At 47.5% G+C, this 16567-nt stretch overlaps 2 protein-coding genes across 3 annotated transcripts; one reads left to right on the top strand and one right to left on the bottom strand.

The window, feature by feature from the left end:
* Positions 1–657: 657 nt before the first annotated feature.
* On the top strand, positions 658–13507 carry CDK2AP1 (cyclin-dependent kinase 2 associated protein 1). Of its 2 annotated transcripts, none has more exons than XM_010155564.1 (4): positions 658–772; positions 9062–9168; positions 10016–10142; positions 12669–13507. In XM_010155564.1, exons 2-4 carry the CDS (start codon positions 9091–9093, stop codon positions 12734–12736), a joined length of 273 nt encoding a protein of 90 aa, XP_010153866.1. In that variant the 5' UTR covers positions 658–772; positions 9062–9090; the 3' UTR covers positions 12737–13507. The 2 variants fall into 2 exon arrangements, with proteins under 2 accessions (XP_010153866.1, XP_010153865.1); XM_010155563.1 differs by lacking the exon at positions 658–772 and adding an exon at positions 8927–8951.
* Positions 13508–14879: 1372 nt separating this feature from the next.
* LOC104504922 (chromosome unknown open reading frame, human C12orf65) lies at positions 14880–16070 on the bottom strand. Its single transcript, XM_010155566.1, has 2 exons — positions 15795–16070; positions 14880–15095 (listed from the first exon to the last, which is right to left on the bottom strand). Exons 1-2 carry the CDS (start codon positions 16068–16070, stop codon positions 14880–14882), a joined length of 492 nt encoding a protein of 163 aa, XP_010153868.1.
* Between the last annotated feature and the right edge of the window lie 497 nt (positions 16071–16567).

Genomic DNA, 16567 nt, shown 5'->3' on the forward strand with positions numbered 1-16567 from the left:
GCTCCGGCGGGTGGTGGCCGTACGGGCGTGTGGGAACCGGCGCAGCCTGAACAAAGCCGCAGCAGCGATCCCTTCGCCGTGGGATATTTGGAGGGGAATCTTGGCTAATCCGAGCGCGTCGGCTCGTATTAAACAGAACCAAGATGGAGAAGTTGGTTCTGACTTGAGAACAATATCCCCGTCTCCCTTCCCCGCAGCCCTAGCCTGCAGGGTTGGCATCAGACCATCCGCAGCCAGAAATCAGGCTGATTTGGGTGGGTTTTCTTTTTTTTTTTTTTTCCCCAAAGGGAAAGTTTTGCAGTTGGGTTTAGGAGGGAGAGAAATCTGCCTGGGTGATTTTTACAGCACCGTTTCTGGCTGTAATCCTGGGAGCTCGATGAAGGAAAGGGATCAACAAGATGCACCTCTGTTCTAGCTACCAGGCAACCTTGTTTTCCTGCAAGGACTCGTCACCAGCCGGTGGATGAGCCGAGGTCCCTGTGCCTCAGACACTTCATCCGGCGTGGAGCTGAGCTCGGTGGGGCTGCCAGCGGGTAAAGGCTCCGTGTGCCCGGGGTTGTCTGTAGGGAGCACCGTGGGCCCCGGGTGCTGCTCTGCAAAGGGGTCAGGAAGCAGGGGATGTGCCGAGGGGTTTTGACAAAAAGCAGAAGTGTCACCGGAGGAATAAAAAAAGAAAACAAAGCCCAGCAAGGGAAACCGCTCTCCTGCCAGCTCCCACGAGAACCTGTGCCTTGCTCTCCGGAACAGCCGTAAAATCGCAGGGAAAACAAAGGTGGTATTTTGCGGTGGTGGGTGAGGGGTGGGGATTAGGTCATGCTATGGGGGGGATCCGAGTCTGGCTGCTCTGTGAGCCAGGACTGCAGAATCCCGGCTCAGACGTGCCGCTCACAATGCGAGCCGAGCGGTGAAGTTTCCGTCTCCCATCCTCTTGCTGCCGTGTCTGTGTGCTTTCCAACGCTCCGGCTGCGATCGGGATTTTAGGATTTTTTTCCTGCAGTTTTATCTTTTCTCTCCCCCCTCCCCCTTTTTTCCTCGTAATCGCAAGTTAGCAGCAGTTTGCTGTCATGCTGGAACTATTCCTGTCTAAGTTGTCCTCTCTTCTGAGTTCGGATCGTCCTCAACACCCCCAGAATCTTTTCAATGAAAGAACGTCCTCTGAATCCAAAATGGGCTCTCTCTTTCCTCCCTGTCTTCTGCCATTATCCTCACGCACCAGCTCTTCCTCTAGCTAGTGGTATTGCCAGCACCGTGGCCTAAGGCCAAGGGAGTTAGACAAAGCAGTCCTTGCAGTTGCACATATCGCATTCAGAGTGATACGCCTGCAAATGTGTCCCCCCCCTTTCTGGAGCTTAATTCCGAGTTGAAGGGGATTGCTTCTTTATTATGCTTAAATTAAATGCCCCCCAGCCAGGAGTAGGAATCCTGGGTTTGCTTCCAAACGTGGGGTGAAGGACCCCCCCGCCCTGTCCTGCAGAGGAGAGGAAAACAGGAAATCTGTCCCTTTTGGCCTGAAATCAGCCCTGCAGAAGGCTCTCTGCATGAATGCTGAATATTTTGGTCTCGGCCGACGGAGGGCTCTGGCCAGCTGTGGATCTCACAGGGATCTTCCTCTGGGAGGTAACGCTGCTTCCCTGCAGTGCAGGGCTTCTGGTGCAGGAGTGTTTGGAAAGGCAGTGTCGACTCAGCTTCTGGAGCCGTGTCCTTGCTGCAGAGCTAACTCGTTTCAAGTTTAGGCTGAGAGTGGCCACTCTGCAAAATCAGGTTTAAACTGCGCTCAGTAGCGGCTCAGGAGACGAGGGGGTTGTGGTTGGTGGGTGACTGTGCTCTCTTATTGCATGGGAGCATGTTGGGGACGCAGAAACCTGGGCTGAAGTCCTGAGAGAGAGGAGCTGTTTGTGGGGGAGGGAATACGGGGAGGAAGCCTCCGTGGGTTGTCGGCAGATCTGGGGATGATTGCGGGTGAGGAAAATGCAGCAGCTCCACAAGTGACTCAGGATGCTGGAAGCATCCGGGTGCTGACTCCTCTGCTTTACACCAGGCTGAGGGAAGGAGAATGTGTTGTCACAGCGGAATATGGTGCCTGTTCCTCTTCCCCATTGCCCAGGTCGGTGGTGACATCTGGCCCAGGGTGTCTGCAGCCAGGTTTGTGGTGTTTTGTCCCAGTTATTGGTCACCGTCCTGGAGGGCCTGTGCTCTGGGAGTTGGGCCCCTGTGTTGAGCACCCCAGGCTGCCGGTTCCGAACTGTGCTGGAGGAGTCCTATTTAACCCTCTGCACAAGCACCTTCTCTGCCTGGGTGGTAAAAAGGTGCTCTGTGAGGAACCTGCGGTGCTGTGGCTCTGCCTTCCCAGCTTCACCTGACCCTGCAGTGTCCCAGGGGAACCTCTGTCACCCTTTCTAACAGCCGTGTTCTGATTTGCTTGTATTCTCTTGCTTATCATACTGAATCCTGCAAAGAAGTTTCCTCCTCATCTGTCTTGTGTTTCACGTTGTTTAACTCTGTTTCCCTGTAAGAGGGCCAGCTGCTGAGCGGAGGCGAAGTAGAGCATCTCCGTTGACTTCACTGGAACCAGAGAGTTACACCAGCTGTCAACTGGTCTGTAGTTGCTGTTCCCCTTGTTCCCATGTGTTTCCTGGCTCTGTGGATATTCACCAGCATTCCTGTTTTGTTCAGAGTGCGCACAGGTCAGAGAAAAGTAGTTTTAAGATACAGAAGCCAGCAGAGAGGACTTGGAATTTTCCTTTGGTTTCATTCTAATTCTTGCAGAAACGTCAGGTTTCAAGACACAACCCTGGTGCTGCGATAAGGCTTAAAAGCTTCTGTATGTAGGATCTGTAAAAACAAATTCCATCAGACTGTGACAAGGGAAGGAGCGGTGTCCTGGCTCCACATGAACAAGCAGTGACCTGTACAACAGTACAGCTGTAGCCAAGGACCAGTGGGGCTGTCGGCGCACCCGCCACACCTGACGGCACCCACAAGTTTCTTGGTGGAAAGTGCAGCTTCTCACCGAGAGGTGCAGCGAGGAGGATTTCCCTGACTGGTAAAACGATTTAACCCTAACTGTTTAACTACCCCCTGACTGGGGCTGTAGCTTGCAACTGGAGAGGCCGACTTCATTCAGCCCTGAGAAATGATACCAAGCGCACTGGGCCATTCCTTGTATTACCAAGGCTGCAGTGCAGACTTGCATGAGCAAATGGCTTGCTTGTCGCCCTTTACAGAGACAGCTTATGTTTGATACTGTTGTTGGTATCGAGAGGTTGTTTGGAGTGGGAGTACTGGAAAGAATACTTTGTAGGCAGAGCAGGGAGCGAAGTGTTCATGCCTCAGCAGGGGGGATAATTTCTAGGAAATACACTCCCCCTCCAATTCAAACTGAAATTTGCTAGTTCCCTGATCTCTTCAAGTCCACGTGAAGTTAAACATGATCCGAAAAGAAGCGCGCTAAACGCGTTTGGGAATTAGCAGTTTTCAAGTGGACTTGTTTGGACGTTTAGAGGACTGGCGTTTTTGGCTTTGCCTGCCAGTGTTTAGCTTCCAAGCAATAATGCGGTTTTCACAACCAGCAAATCTCCTCGCCATCCCCACCCATCGCACGTTGGTTGAGTGGCCGAGTGGTTTTGGTTCGAGCTAACTTGGTTCCTTTTAGGTAAAAGCCAGGCACTAGGTCTGCTCCAGTTGGGCACCGCTTATGCTCCATTGCTCACTGGGCACACCAGCGTCCACACCAACGAGTGGAACGCTTTGAGCCATACCCACGATACAGGCGCTTAGTCTGGGGGACCAGACTCAAATCTGACCTGAAGTCGTACCCCCTTGCCCCAGCAACGTGTAGTATGCATGTTCCAAATACTTTCATCTTTTGATCCTTTCCCGTTGTGCCAAATAACCTGCTAGTGTGGAAATACCCCGTCTTCAGCTGGAAAAGAGGAACAGTGGGGAGTCCGAGTGACTGTTTTGTTTTTTTGATTTAAAAAAAAGGAGGGGAGGGTAGGAAGAGGAGACATAAAGCATGACCGTTATCCACATGCAAAGATTAAATGGAACGAGAGAACTGGAGGAAAGGCCCAGAGTGTGACAGATCAAAAGAGCAAGGCCTCTGGCTGTTAAGATAAAGGACGTCCTAGTTCTTGAGAACATATTTATGTGTGTGCAGACTGGATTTTTTTTTAAAGGAAATAGTTTTATTCAAAGAAAGGTCTGTTTCTACCACGAGGACTGTTCAAGGGGGAAACAGTGGGTGAAAATACAGCTTTCACAGGCAGTGCTATAAGGCATGTTTTGTGCAAATGGGAAGGGGGTTTGTAATTTTCAGTTAAAAAAATCACGGGAAGGCTGGGGGGAATGAGGGCTGTCTGTTTTCCCTCTGGGTCAGCAGCTCCTGTTGACTTCAGTGTGTGGCTCGGGTGTGCGGTAGATGTGCTTATGAAGACGTGCACGCGGTGCCCTGTGGATGGCAAGGAATTCTTGTTCAACTTAAACCAAAGTGCGTAGAGGGCTAAGGAATCAAATGTTCTTGTAGTCAGCCAAGATCCTCCAGCTGTGACTCAGGCTGTGTTCGGATATGCACTGCAGAAGTGGCTGTGCTGGTTGAAGATGCTGCTGCTGCCCTGCGCTGGAGCCTCGCGGCGCACGTCAGCAGAGCATCGTACGTGAGCCTTTCTGCTGTGTTCGGTTGCAAAGTTGTCTGGTTTAGGACAGAAGTTCCGTCCTCTCAGTTAAAATATTCCAGCCTGGTTGTCTCGTTCCGCATGCCATCGGGAAGCAGACGGCTGTCGTCGGAAGCAGATGAGGGGTGTCCCCCAGTTGCGTGGCAGAGGCAGTAACCTCCACCCAGCTCTGTGTGAAGAGGTGATGACTGCTAGCCATCTAAATGGCAACAGCCCTTCTGTTGCAGAAAACCTCAGCGTGAAGAGACTGTGGGATAGAGGTAGAAGCGGTGAGATTCCACAGGCTGTAGCAGGTACCTTGGATAAACTCCAGGCTAAAGGTATCTCTTCTTATATGCCGTTGCGTTCTTGTGTACAAAACATTTGTAAAATGGCAGGAGCTCACCTGTGCACTTCTGTAGGAGGTTACCACGTACAGGGCAGTAGACAACCTGTGTCCAGCGGGGTTGGCTCTTGACTCGTCTCAGTCAGTTCTACACAAGTAACTCGGTGAGTGGAGTCACTATTCCTGATTGTACTTGGCGGTCTGTGAGAGTACAGCAGGGTGGCAGTTGAGCTCTGCGGATGCCATGGCACCGGCTGGGAGCGGATCAGGTGAGAGTACCCCGGCGTTCCTGCTCCCACTGCTTCCATGCAGGGTGCACACTAAGCTGCCCTTCCAGGTATTTTTCCAGCAACAGAATTAAGAATTAAAAATGAGACCAGCAAATTGGTATCTCTGCTCAGACTTGGAGACAGTAGCAGAGGAGCTGAAGGGATCCCTACAAACCTATCAGAAAGGAATGGGAAGATTCCTGGTCAGTGGGAGTTCAGGCAAACAAAGATTGATTCTAGATCCTTTGTCTCCCGGGGTGTTAATTTGGGCTCAGAGAGACTGCTGCGAGCAAGAGATTTGACACAAAATCTCATTTCTGATTGCTCTAATGTGAGAACACCCCCCCTCCCCCCCAAATAAAATTAATATTGATTAACAAGAAAATCGCTGTATTTTTGTGGGGAAAAATGCTTCTGGCAGTCTTCTGTTTGAATGCAGAAATAAACCACTTTGTTGGCACGAGAATAAATGGGTATATAAAAGGTTTTGTGTACACTTAATTAGGAGAGTGGAGGGAGGAAAGTGTGTATATTAATTTAGGTTTTAAAGAGCAGCGAGCACGAAGACAATTTGGGATGTGGTAGAGGGCGTCACTTCAGTTCAGCACCAAGCACACTCCCTGTTCCATTCTGTCAGTTCTTAACTGTCTTGTCTCCATTGTCATTTGAACGTGAGCAAGCCGCAATTTCGATTCCCCCTCCTTTTTCCTCCTTAGTGAATACCTAATCATCACACCGATTTTTGGCTGGGGATTGACTGCGAGCCTTGCTGGCCTAATTTTTCTTGCTAAGTGTAATAGCAATAGCTGGTGATTTTTATTTTATTTATTTATTTTTAAGTCTGAGATGTACAGGATGTTCAGACGTGCAGATGTATTTTGGGTTAATTGAGTAACAGTCATCCAAGACCCAGGGCTTCTCTTTGAGATTAACATGCAAAGTGATAGGTCAGAAGGCTCAAGGTCCGTTACCCTGGGAGACACTAATACCACCACAATTAATTTCAGTTTCATGATTGCATCATCTTAAATTGAGGTGAAATCGAGGATTTTTCCTTTTTTTGCCCCCCTCCAGCTGAGTTTGACTGGCACAACTTCTGACAGGGGTGTACGGAGGCTGGTACCGCGGCCAAGTCAAATCCTTTCCTTTGTTCTCTGGGCCTGCTGCTGCTGATAAAGTGGTCGGCGCATGGCATTATGTCTTATTACATTTTTGATGCAGACTGCAAAGAAACGGGTAAACTCACCATGGTTACCACGATCTGTCATTTGGCAGGGCATGCCGCACTCAGCAATGGCCTCTAGTGTCTGCAGCACAGCTCTGCATATGTCGTGGGTACAGGAGACAATAAGCACCCCTGGCTGCCGGAGCCACGCAACTCCACCGGCCTGCTGCTAACTCCCACCAGGAGCAGGTTCTTACTCACAGTTGTCTGCTGAAAGTTCTTGTTTGTTTTTGTCAGTCGGTGTTGACGGAGTCACGGCTGGATCCACGCTCCCATGCTGAGACCAACTGCTGCCCGCTGCAGCGCCAGTTGTTGCTGGCCTCACATCTGTGAAACTTTCTTGGTCAGCCCCTAGATTCGCTGCTTTGTCTCGGCACGTCGCGCCGCGGTAGGGTTTTCTTTCTTAGCTAAACGTGCCCTGCAGCGTCGCTTCGTACAGACCACGCACGTGTCGCTGCTTAGGTCAGCATTGCCTGAAACAACCGCTCCGTTATCCGCGCTGTGTTGTCATTAAGGGACACTGGGTGATGGCGTTTTGTTTCTCATGGGCTGCAGCTGAGGTTTGCTGGGAAAAAGCAGGATTCCTGAGCCTGGCCATGGAGTCCTTGTCTTAACTCTGCACCGCCTTGGAGCTCCTGGGTCGTGGATGTGGCTGCATGCAGTAACAGTTGAGGAACAAGCCTTTGCAGGATGGGTCTTTCATTGTACGTGAGGAAAGATCGCTTAAGTCTTTCTCAGCTTAATGGAGATAATTAAACCTTCCTGCCTTGCTGCACAAGGGGCTCATTAATATTTTCAAAGCATTTTGAAGTCCTTGGAAGGAAGATGCAGTTCACTGTTGTGTCACGTTTGAGAACTGCTGAAGTTCAGTCCTCGGGAGTGGAGGTACTAGCGGAGTGGTACCTACAGAAATCTGACAACCGCGCGTCTATCTTGAGCTGGTAACGGGAAGAACTGACTGAGGGAACAGCTGACGACTGTGGTGTTCTTCACAGCGCTGTACTCCACGGGCGGGTGGTGCAGTTTTGGGGGGTTTTACTATGCTTTAGCACAACGTGACGATTAGCTCCATGTGAAACCTTAGCAACGGAAATGGAGATTGTGACGCCATGAAATTTAGCAGCTTAGTTAAAGAGAAACCTTGCTTTTTCTTAAGGTGACCTAATGACCAGCCCAATTTGTCCTTTTTGTAGGATTTCACATCCAGTTAACTCGTCAAATTAAGAACACACTCTCTTCTTGTAATGAAGGCAATACCACAGTGATACCCTGGGATTAGTTCTGAAGTGGCAAGAGGCTTTGCAAGTGAGGACAAGACTCTGCTCCGCTCTGTTCAGCGCTGCCTTTTACAGTGTAACTGCTGGCTGGCTCTTCTTGCAGTGGGGGAAAAACATGAATAAAATCACTTGCAACTTTAAAACAGAGCTAGAGATTTACATAGTTCTGAGCCCCAGTGACTTTTAGCATCAGTTTAATTTAGATTTAAATGAAGGCTGGTAAATGAGATCTGTTCCTCTTCTGAAAGATAGTTGGGAATTCTCAGCAGAGGAGGTTGTAAGGGGGAAGTTTTTTTCAGACAGCAGGCAGTCTGCGTCGGTGCCCGCAGGCAAAGGCAGCAGCATCAGTGGATGCAGGGGCACTTCAGCTGCAAGAGTGAACAAGTTGAGTGGTTAATGCTCCCTTAGGCCTGAGCGTGTGGCCCATACCCAGCCTGTCCTCTAGCACTGGCGGGAAATGGGCAGTGTAATTGAGCACCCTAAGAAAAATCTAAAGGTTGTTTCCCTAACCCACATTCTACCGTGGCAGGGCGAGGGGGGAGAATTTCGTCAGTGAGCACGTTAAGAGTCTGTTTCTGTACCTCCCAGCTCACTCAAAACCCACTAAATCTGAATCTGATCTTTTATAACTTCAGAAGAAGTAACCATAACCCCAAGTGATGTTATTTTTCCTTTGGTTTACTTACACAGCACATTTTGACTGGCCAAAAGTGTTTGATAGCACACCAAGAGGAATAATGGTACACATCCCTCACCTCGGATGTGGTATGATGAGCAGCAGATCTGATCTACCTCAATCGACTGCTCCCTATGAGTAGTTCTGGTGTTGGCTGAAAGTAGTACGGAGGGTAACGTGCGTTGACCATGTGATGACACTTTGAGTTGCAGAATTACTTTCAGATAACTTGCACTGAAAAAGTAAAAATAGCACAGTGCATTAGACTCATCTATGTGGAATGTATATCTGCAGAAATAGGGCTCCTTAATATTTACAGTTTGTCTGGGCAGAACAACCTGTGGTGCTACGCTCGGTTTCAGTTTTAGGCAAACAATTTGCACTGATAATGTTGCAGGCTGGGCTGTTTTCAAGTGTACAGCAAACAGTGGAGAAGCATTAATTTAACCATTCTCTTCCTCGCAAATAGCCTGACTCTGAAATGTCATTAGTGAGCTTAGACCAAGGTGAGAGGTCACAGCTTTAGAAAAAAGTGATTAAGACGTGTCCCAGTGTAACGGACTAATTAATCTTTCGATAATAACAGATTTCCCTCCCCCCTCTTTTCTCTCTACAGCTGGGAGCGTTCACTCTCCCTCCACAAGTATGGCAACATCTGCGCAATACAGACAGCTTATAAACGACTACGGACCCCCGTCTCTAGGCTATACACAAGGGATGCAGGTAAGCTCTGCTTGTTGTTTTTCTTTAATCGGATCACTGACCCTACGTGTGCAGGGTAGCATGGATTGTGGCCTGTAATCTGAGGTGTTCCTCCCTCCCACCAAGATTTGAAATCAAACCCAAATGGCAGACTGATTCATCGCACATGTCTCGGGATCAAATTAGACTAAGCAGAGTGCTGAGTGAGATTGGTTACTAATTAACTGTTAGTCCCATCCCTTCTGAGTCACAGTGACACATGTCTTCAGTTATGTGCTGATAGTAAGGGCTCTAATGTACCTTAAAATTATTTGTTAAAAAATGAGTATTTCTATATTGCTTGGCAAATTTAAACTCTAAAATTCAGTCTTACGAAGCGTGCGTCAGACAATCCGATGGCTCCTTCAGAAATCTGGTGGCAAACTTTCCGTGAAATGTATTTGACTCAGTAGGATTTTCCTTACGATATGAGCGCTTTTACCTGCTTCTCACTCTCCCTGCCTAGCTAACTTCTCCACCATGTACACACCTAAACTCTGCAGAAGCAGAAACAGTTAAATAAGCAGTTCCCTGTTTGCTGTTCCTGCAGGACTCTTAACTTCTGTTTAACCAGAGGTCCCAGTCTTGCAGCTGCATCCTCCCAGTTGATCCTGGTTTTTGAAGGGCACGTAGCGTTGTGTCCAGCTGCAGCAACAACCGCAAAAAGAAAATCATGTTTATATAATGCACCTGAAATGTGATTTAAAAAAAAAAAAAAGTGGGTTACGGGGGTATTTCTGGTCCTCCCTGAATTTCCAGTTACTGTTTGTTGTAGTTGTTTTGGTTTTAGCAGTATTTGATTGAGAAACTAATCTACTCTCAACTCCAGGGTACCAGCAGCAGTCAAGTACCGCAGAGCAAATATGCAGAACTCCTAGCTATCATAGAAGAATTAGGAAAAGAGATTAGACCCACCTACGCCGGGAGTAAAAGCGCGATGGAGAGGCTAAAAAGAGGTAATGTTTAAATTTATCTAAAAACTTTTAAAAAATGGTGTCTGTGCATTTTGTGCCCTGGCTGCTTACACAGATGACAGTGTTTCTTTCGAGAGGAGATGGCTGTCTTGAGCTCATCATTAAACGACGTTTATTAGCAAGCAGCTGAAACTTCTCCTATACATCACCCATCTACTTGACCCAGAAGTCTTTACTAAAGTGCATTTTGCCGAAAGAGATGCCGTGTTGTGGTGACTAACTCACACTAAGCCTGGTGAAGAGCTGCAAAAAAACGGCTGTTGGGGAAGTGAGCGGTCAAACATACACCTTTCCTGCTCCGTGGAGCGTTGGGCTGCTCAGGCTCCGTTCCCTGCTCTCAAGTGCATGTCATTAAGAGTCCACTCGTAAGGGACGTAGGAGCTTTTAGGCCTGGCTGATGAGGTCTCTCTGGCTTTGCTTTGTCAGCTGGAAGGGGTAATAAATGCCCTTTCCTTGCCGTGTAAAAGAAACCCCCGCATGCCCCGCTGCTGACATCAGCTTGGCATTGTCCTCTGCAGGGGACGTGCGAGGGATATTTCTGAAGGAGCAGTGGGACATTCCACTGCTCCAGCTCCTGAAATGACCCTGAAAGGCCATCGACAACAGTTGTGCTGGCAGCCCTGTGCTTTGCCAGTGTAATGTACTTACCTCTTCCTCCTTCTCCATGGTCCTTGTGCCGAGTTTGGCTCATGCATTCAACCCTGAATGGAAACGTTCTTGTAGCAGCCGAACTTGCAAATCCCCCTTACATTTACCCAAGACTACAAAGCTTTATTTAAGGCTCAACCATTATGGGAGAGCAATATATCTGCCGTGACGTGCAATAAAATGACTAGTAGCTGTTCTGGGAAAGGATGCAATAAAGTCTGCTGATGAGTGGTAAGTGGAACCTGGCCCAGCTAAAATCAATGTTGCTGGAGTCTCTCTTTATTGCATTGCCTGAGTCAGTATTAATAGATCATGAATGGCAATAGGCTAATGGGGACAACTTGAGAGGGACCGGGAGAGGCACAGACATTCTCCCAACGGTTCGGGTTGGTGCGGAAACGTTTTGCTCGCTTCTTGCAGTGAGGATTCAGTTTGTTGGCTAATGTAGGTTTAAGATTCAGTGCTGCCGCCAGCATTGTGAAGAATCCCAAATAAATACTTTTTGCTGCCATCTTTTGGTCACAAACATACCTCTCTCCACGCAGGGAGCATAATGGCTGAGGGAGCATGTGCCAGTGTGAGAGCCAAAGTGGCTGCGGGTAGCCACGTGACTGCAGCTTCCATGGCCATGTGGAGGTTATTCCTGATTCAAGTCCCTGTCCCTGGCTCCACCCACTCCTAAGCACAGAGGCTACTGACCTCTAAAACTGGCCAAATTCCCAGTGTTCTACATAATTCAGGGTAGGTCTGCTGCATCAACTGGGCGTCCTGCCACCGGGTCCAGGTCTAACGCGCTGCTCTGAGTACGTGTTTCTGCATCCCACGGCTGTGGGATGCAGCTTGAGGTGTCTGCATCAATTTAACCCTCTGCCCAGCCTTGCATCCATCAAGTCCCAAGTCAGTACTCCCTGGATGTTGCTGCGGCCTGGGCTCGCAGCCTTCCAGAAAGAGAATCCATTACCTCCACTTCGAGATTAGTCCTTATCTATTGCCTCATTGTCCTTTCTCCACCTTGTGAAGGAGCATGATTGAGCAGAGAAATTGCCTTCTGCCTTGTCCTGTCAGTAAAATATAACCTCATTTGTTGTAGAAAAATCTGTCCAGCTCTCATTTTAAAATCTATCTCAAGCTCTGTTCTTTCAGCAAGCTCTGTGAGCAGGAATCTAGATTTAGTTCCAGGATTAAGAATCAAGGTCCAGATTGCTGGAACTCAAGGCAACAGGACGACTCGTGGAAAATTCCACATTATGTCTGTCAGATGAGAGCAGACATGGCAGCCTGCAGAGTGGTGATGATTTACACTGGGAGCTGAGCCAGTGTTGGGAGGTAACTTTTTGCACATACCATAAAAAAAAATTCTTCTCATTCTCACAAAACACACAACTTGGGTTAAAACAGTAGGATGAAAGCTTGGATTTTGATGCATCTTCTCAGAGAACTATCCTGAGCTCCTGAGACTTGTAGGGCTTGCTAAAATCCCTCCCCAAATAACTTCTTTCCTTCACTCCACTATAGCAGAATAACTCACAGGTAGGTACAAGGGTTTTTTACTTTCTAGTTCAGTCTCTGATTTTAAATAGGTCTGCACTGCCCATGAAGATCCACCTGTCACTCCAAAACCAACACATCCTTCCATGCTCTGATTCCTGGTTTAGTCCCTTTCCAATTTATGATGCCAGTTTGGGAAAGCAAACTTGTTTAGCAGCAGCTGCTGTTTGGGAGGGAAGGGATCTCTCCCTTTGCCGAGGCATGCCGCCGTAGCCTTGGCAACTCGGGACAGAAATACGTAAACCTTTCTCCGAACCGTTGCTGCAAGTGTGACCTGAATGAAATGATTTAAAATGTCCAATTCTTTTGCAGGCATTATTCATGCTAGAGGTCTAGTTCGGGAATGCCTGGCTGAGACGGAACGAAATGCAAGATCCTAGCCCGCTACGATGCAAGATTTTCCATCTCTCAGTGAAGAAAAAGTAACGCTTATTCCTTCTGACTCTTGAAACATTCAGAAAAAATCCTTTATTTTGAATGTTTTACCTTTCTTGGTTTGACCTTACAAAAATGTATAGTTAAGAATGAGAAAACAAGGATTTTTCAACTTAGAGGGTTTGCATTTTGTAAAGACGTTAAAACTCCCTAAAATGTTTCTAGAACATGAAAACTGAACTGCATGCAGAGGAATGCTCTCTCTCTCTCCCAGGCTGTATTTCAGTTCTCTTCTTATCCAGCCACAGTCTCAGTCTGTTTACTTCTCTGACTATATTCACTTAACCCCAACCTGTCAATCTCTCCAAGTTTGACATAAGCTCTAAGGATTTTTTTTAATAAATGCAGAATAGCATGCTGTACCTAGTAGTCTGCTAAGTCACAATTTGTCATACAGCATAGACCCTGCTTAGAAATAACCTTCCCCTCCTCTTATTTTTCCTTTTTTGTTCGTTTTGCATAAACATTTGCATGACTGTTAGTGCTTTGAAGTCCATTTAAAGTGCATGAGTTATATGGAAAATAGGGGACACCTATTAAATAACAACAAGGTCCTGGAAAGCTAATTTCTACATTAAGGCTGGAGATTTCAGTTTAAAGTTTGCCAAAAGAAAAAGAAAATTCTGGATAAATTACTAGAACTGTTATTTGCATCTTTGTATGTATTTATTACTTGACGTAATAAAGCTTATTTTCATTAACAGTTTGTATTAAAACTACGTGCAGTCACTTTAATCAGATTCATACCCCATGAACAAGACCTCTCGACTGGTGAAGCTTTAACCTTTGTGCAGGAGGCTCAAGTTCAGGCAGAGACAAGGGAATAGGCCGGCAGGTTGCTGGAGTTTCCGTCCCTGGTACCGTCCGGACTCAGTCGATCGCCGTAAGAAGGCAGTACAGTTGCTAGTAGTCTCCATGGCTTTCAAGATACACACCGTGGCTTCGGTTCTCAAAGCACTTCCCCTTCCCTGTTGAAGGTGAGGAGTTGGTGGCAGCTGGTGAGGATGCTGTCCAAAAATGAAGAAGTTCTGGTTAAGCAATTAAGAGTTCGTAACAGGATGAGGACGGGAAAGTGTATCTCTCTGGTGGCTCCAGAGTAACAGTAACAAAGGAAAAGCTGCTGCATGTATTTGCATGAAATTGGAAACTCAAAACGAGTGACGATACCCGAACGCTCACACCCAAACTGCAGCACAGCATAAACATAATGAACGACTGTGATTCACTATTTGTGCTGCCCAGTCTAAATCCTAAGGAAGATGGGATATCCGGGATATCTGATAGATGCGGAGCTATGGATAATTGAAGAAAACACAGAATTAGGAGGAAAAGTTAATTACTTCACACCACAACAGATGAATCAGACTCTGTTGCCTTGGGAGGCAGCTTCCAGCACATGGTGTTCATCTGTAACGACCCGCTTTCCCCTCTGAACGGGAAGAACACGAGTGACCAACCCTCACTCGCAGCAGTGCCTCCTGCCCCAAAGCCCATCGCCGCTGGGTAAGATTTGTAAAGCTTCTGCCCAGGCTTCGTTCCCAATCGAGCAGAGCAGAGCGCTTGCTCAGCTAACGGATCTGAAGGAGGCAACCAGGGACTGGCACCTCCCCTGCCAGCATGACTGTTTACACCAGCAGAACCAGCAGCTGCTACACAGCATTTATGTCAGTAGAGGCATGGTGCGAGGAAGGACGGGAAGTTAGAACCTTTGAGGGCTGTTCTTACGTACTGCAACTCCTAGGAAGCATCATGAGGTGTCATCTGGGCAGAAGGAGACCTATTGATTCTTTCTGTCTCCATTAACAATGGGGAAAAGTTTATAGTTCCCTTTTAACAAGGCTTGGTTTACCATCTTCTGAACCTGGCAGAAAACCCGATTGCTAAGTGTGATTAGTGGGATGGTGGCAGGCGGCAGTAGGACTACGTGACTGCTTTTCTCACTTCAGCTTTGCAGGAGTAGCAGGTCGCTGCTCAGGATTTCAGACGTGCTCACGAAGCCCTGCATCGTCCGTTAGGTTGGAACCTGTGTTCAGGTACAATGACAATCATTTCTCTTACCCTGCTAGGGCGAGTCAGTATTCCACATGTTTATTTCTTCTCCAGCTGTTGCAGCATCTCTTTGAAATGCTTTTTCCTTTCTAGGTTTTCCCTTGCTCGTCTTTTTTTCTCCTGCTTCTTCTTCTCCAATGCCTTTTTCTCTTTAAAAACATCACTATCTTCACCTTTGTAGAAAAGGTCAACTTTCTCCTGCAGGATTTCTCTGGCTATCTTTCGGTTCTGCTCCACTGATCGCGTCTGATGACACTGAAGAAATACAATAGGACATTTCTACAGGAACTTTAACCAGTTTCTTCCCCTGCCTTCCCTTTCAGTCTGCTATTCCTGCCACTACAGTAAGGAGACTCCCTCCCGCCCAAGCTGAGAGCATCCTCCTACCAAGAACTGCTGGAACTTTTGTATCCAGAGGATGTATTTCGGAGAGGCTGCCTAATAATTCTTTGATGCTGTAACTTGTCAGACTGGCATTTGCATTAATCTTTAATTCTGTCAGCAAACAAGATTGCTTCCACGTTACCCTGGAAAGCTGCTTCTGAGTTTAACTTAGCTGTGTCTTCCCCTGTCACCAGGAAGCAGATTAATTTCAAAGTGTTAATCCACAGGAAGTAGGGGAGTGATGCTTAAAAAGAATCTGCAAGGCAAGTATGATCAACTGGTTACGGAAGACACAAGAGGCATAGGAATGCGACAGCTGCCACTGAAAAGCAGGTACAATGGACATATTTTATGGAAAACTACAAAATAGCGGTGCGCGTCACGGCCAGGGAGATCAGCTGTGACCCCAAGTTTATCTGCTGCGAGCCAGAACTGCTTCTTGCTGAGGTTCTTTACAATACATACAAACCCCTCCTTCATGATATTAGAACTGTGCTTATGCCTTACAGTGAAAGGAGACTTGGAAAACATGATGCAAATGAGTGACTTAATGAAACAAAGCATAATTACCTTCACTACAATCCCAGATGGGATATGCTTCAAGACAACACAGTTGTTTGTCTTATTTGTGGCTTGACCTCCTGGGCCATCACCTCTTACAAACTGTTCTTCTAATTCTGCCTCAGCCAGTCCAGGGAGACTGAAGGAGTCCTTCTTCCGTGCTGCCTGAAGTAAGGCCACTCTGAGCACAGAAAACTGCTGCTTCCGCAGAGTCCATGGTCTCCATGATGGTACTCGCCCTTCCCTCAGGAAGAACGTGAAATGAAGTAAACTTGGAACATTCATACAGAACCGAGGACACAGTGTCTCTGGAACGAAACCTGAAAGAGAAGTGGGGAATGGAGTTTACCATGAGAATCCCTGGTTTAAGATGATCTAATTTAGCTGCACGTCCTGAGCCATACTGTGCTATTCGGATTTGTTTTCAAGGATGTTTGAGCTGGTTTCACAGGTGTTTGCATTGAAAGAGCTCCCACTCTGAACGGAATCTTGGTTCTCGTTGCAATTAGGGTTCTTAAAACAGCCAAGATGATTGTTTTGTTGAAATGGATCTAGAAAACAGATCGGTGGTAAACCCCGTCTCAAATCAGCAGTATTCTCTGTTAATCCTGTTAGCTTGCCCATCCCGCTCTACCTTCTGTATAATCCACCAGACGGAGGAGGAATAACCCAGGCGTAAACAGACCCCCCGGCTTTCAACTAGTACTTCATATGCCAGTTTTTCCCAGGTCAGGTTACTGACAAAGGCAGGAAAGCAGGAGGCAAGTGACGAGGAATGCCAG

The sequence above is a fragment of the Eurypyga helias genome, unplaced genomic scaffold (genome assembly GCF_000690775.1).
Source record: "Eurypyga helias isolate BGI_N326 unplaced genomic scaffold, ASM69077v1 Scaffold45767, whole genome shotgun sequence".
NCBI lineage: Eukaryota > Metazoa > Chordata > Aves > Eurypygiformes > Eurypygidae > Eurypyga > Eurypyga helias.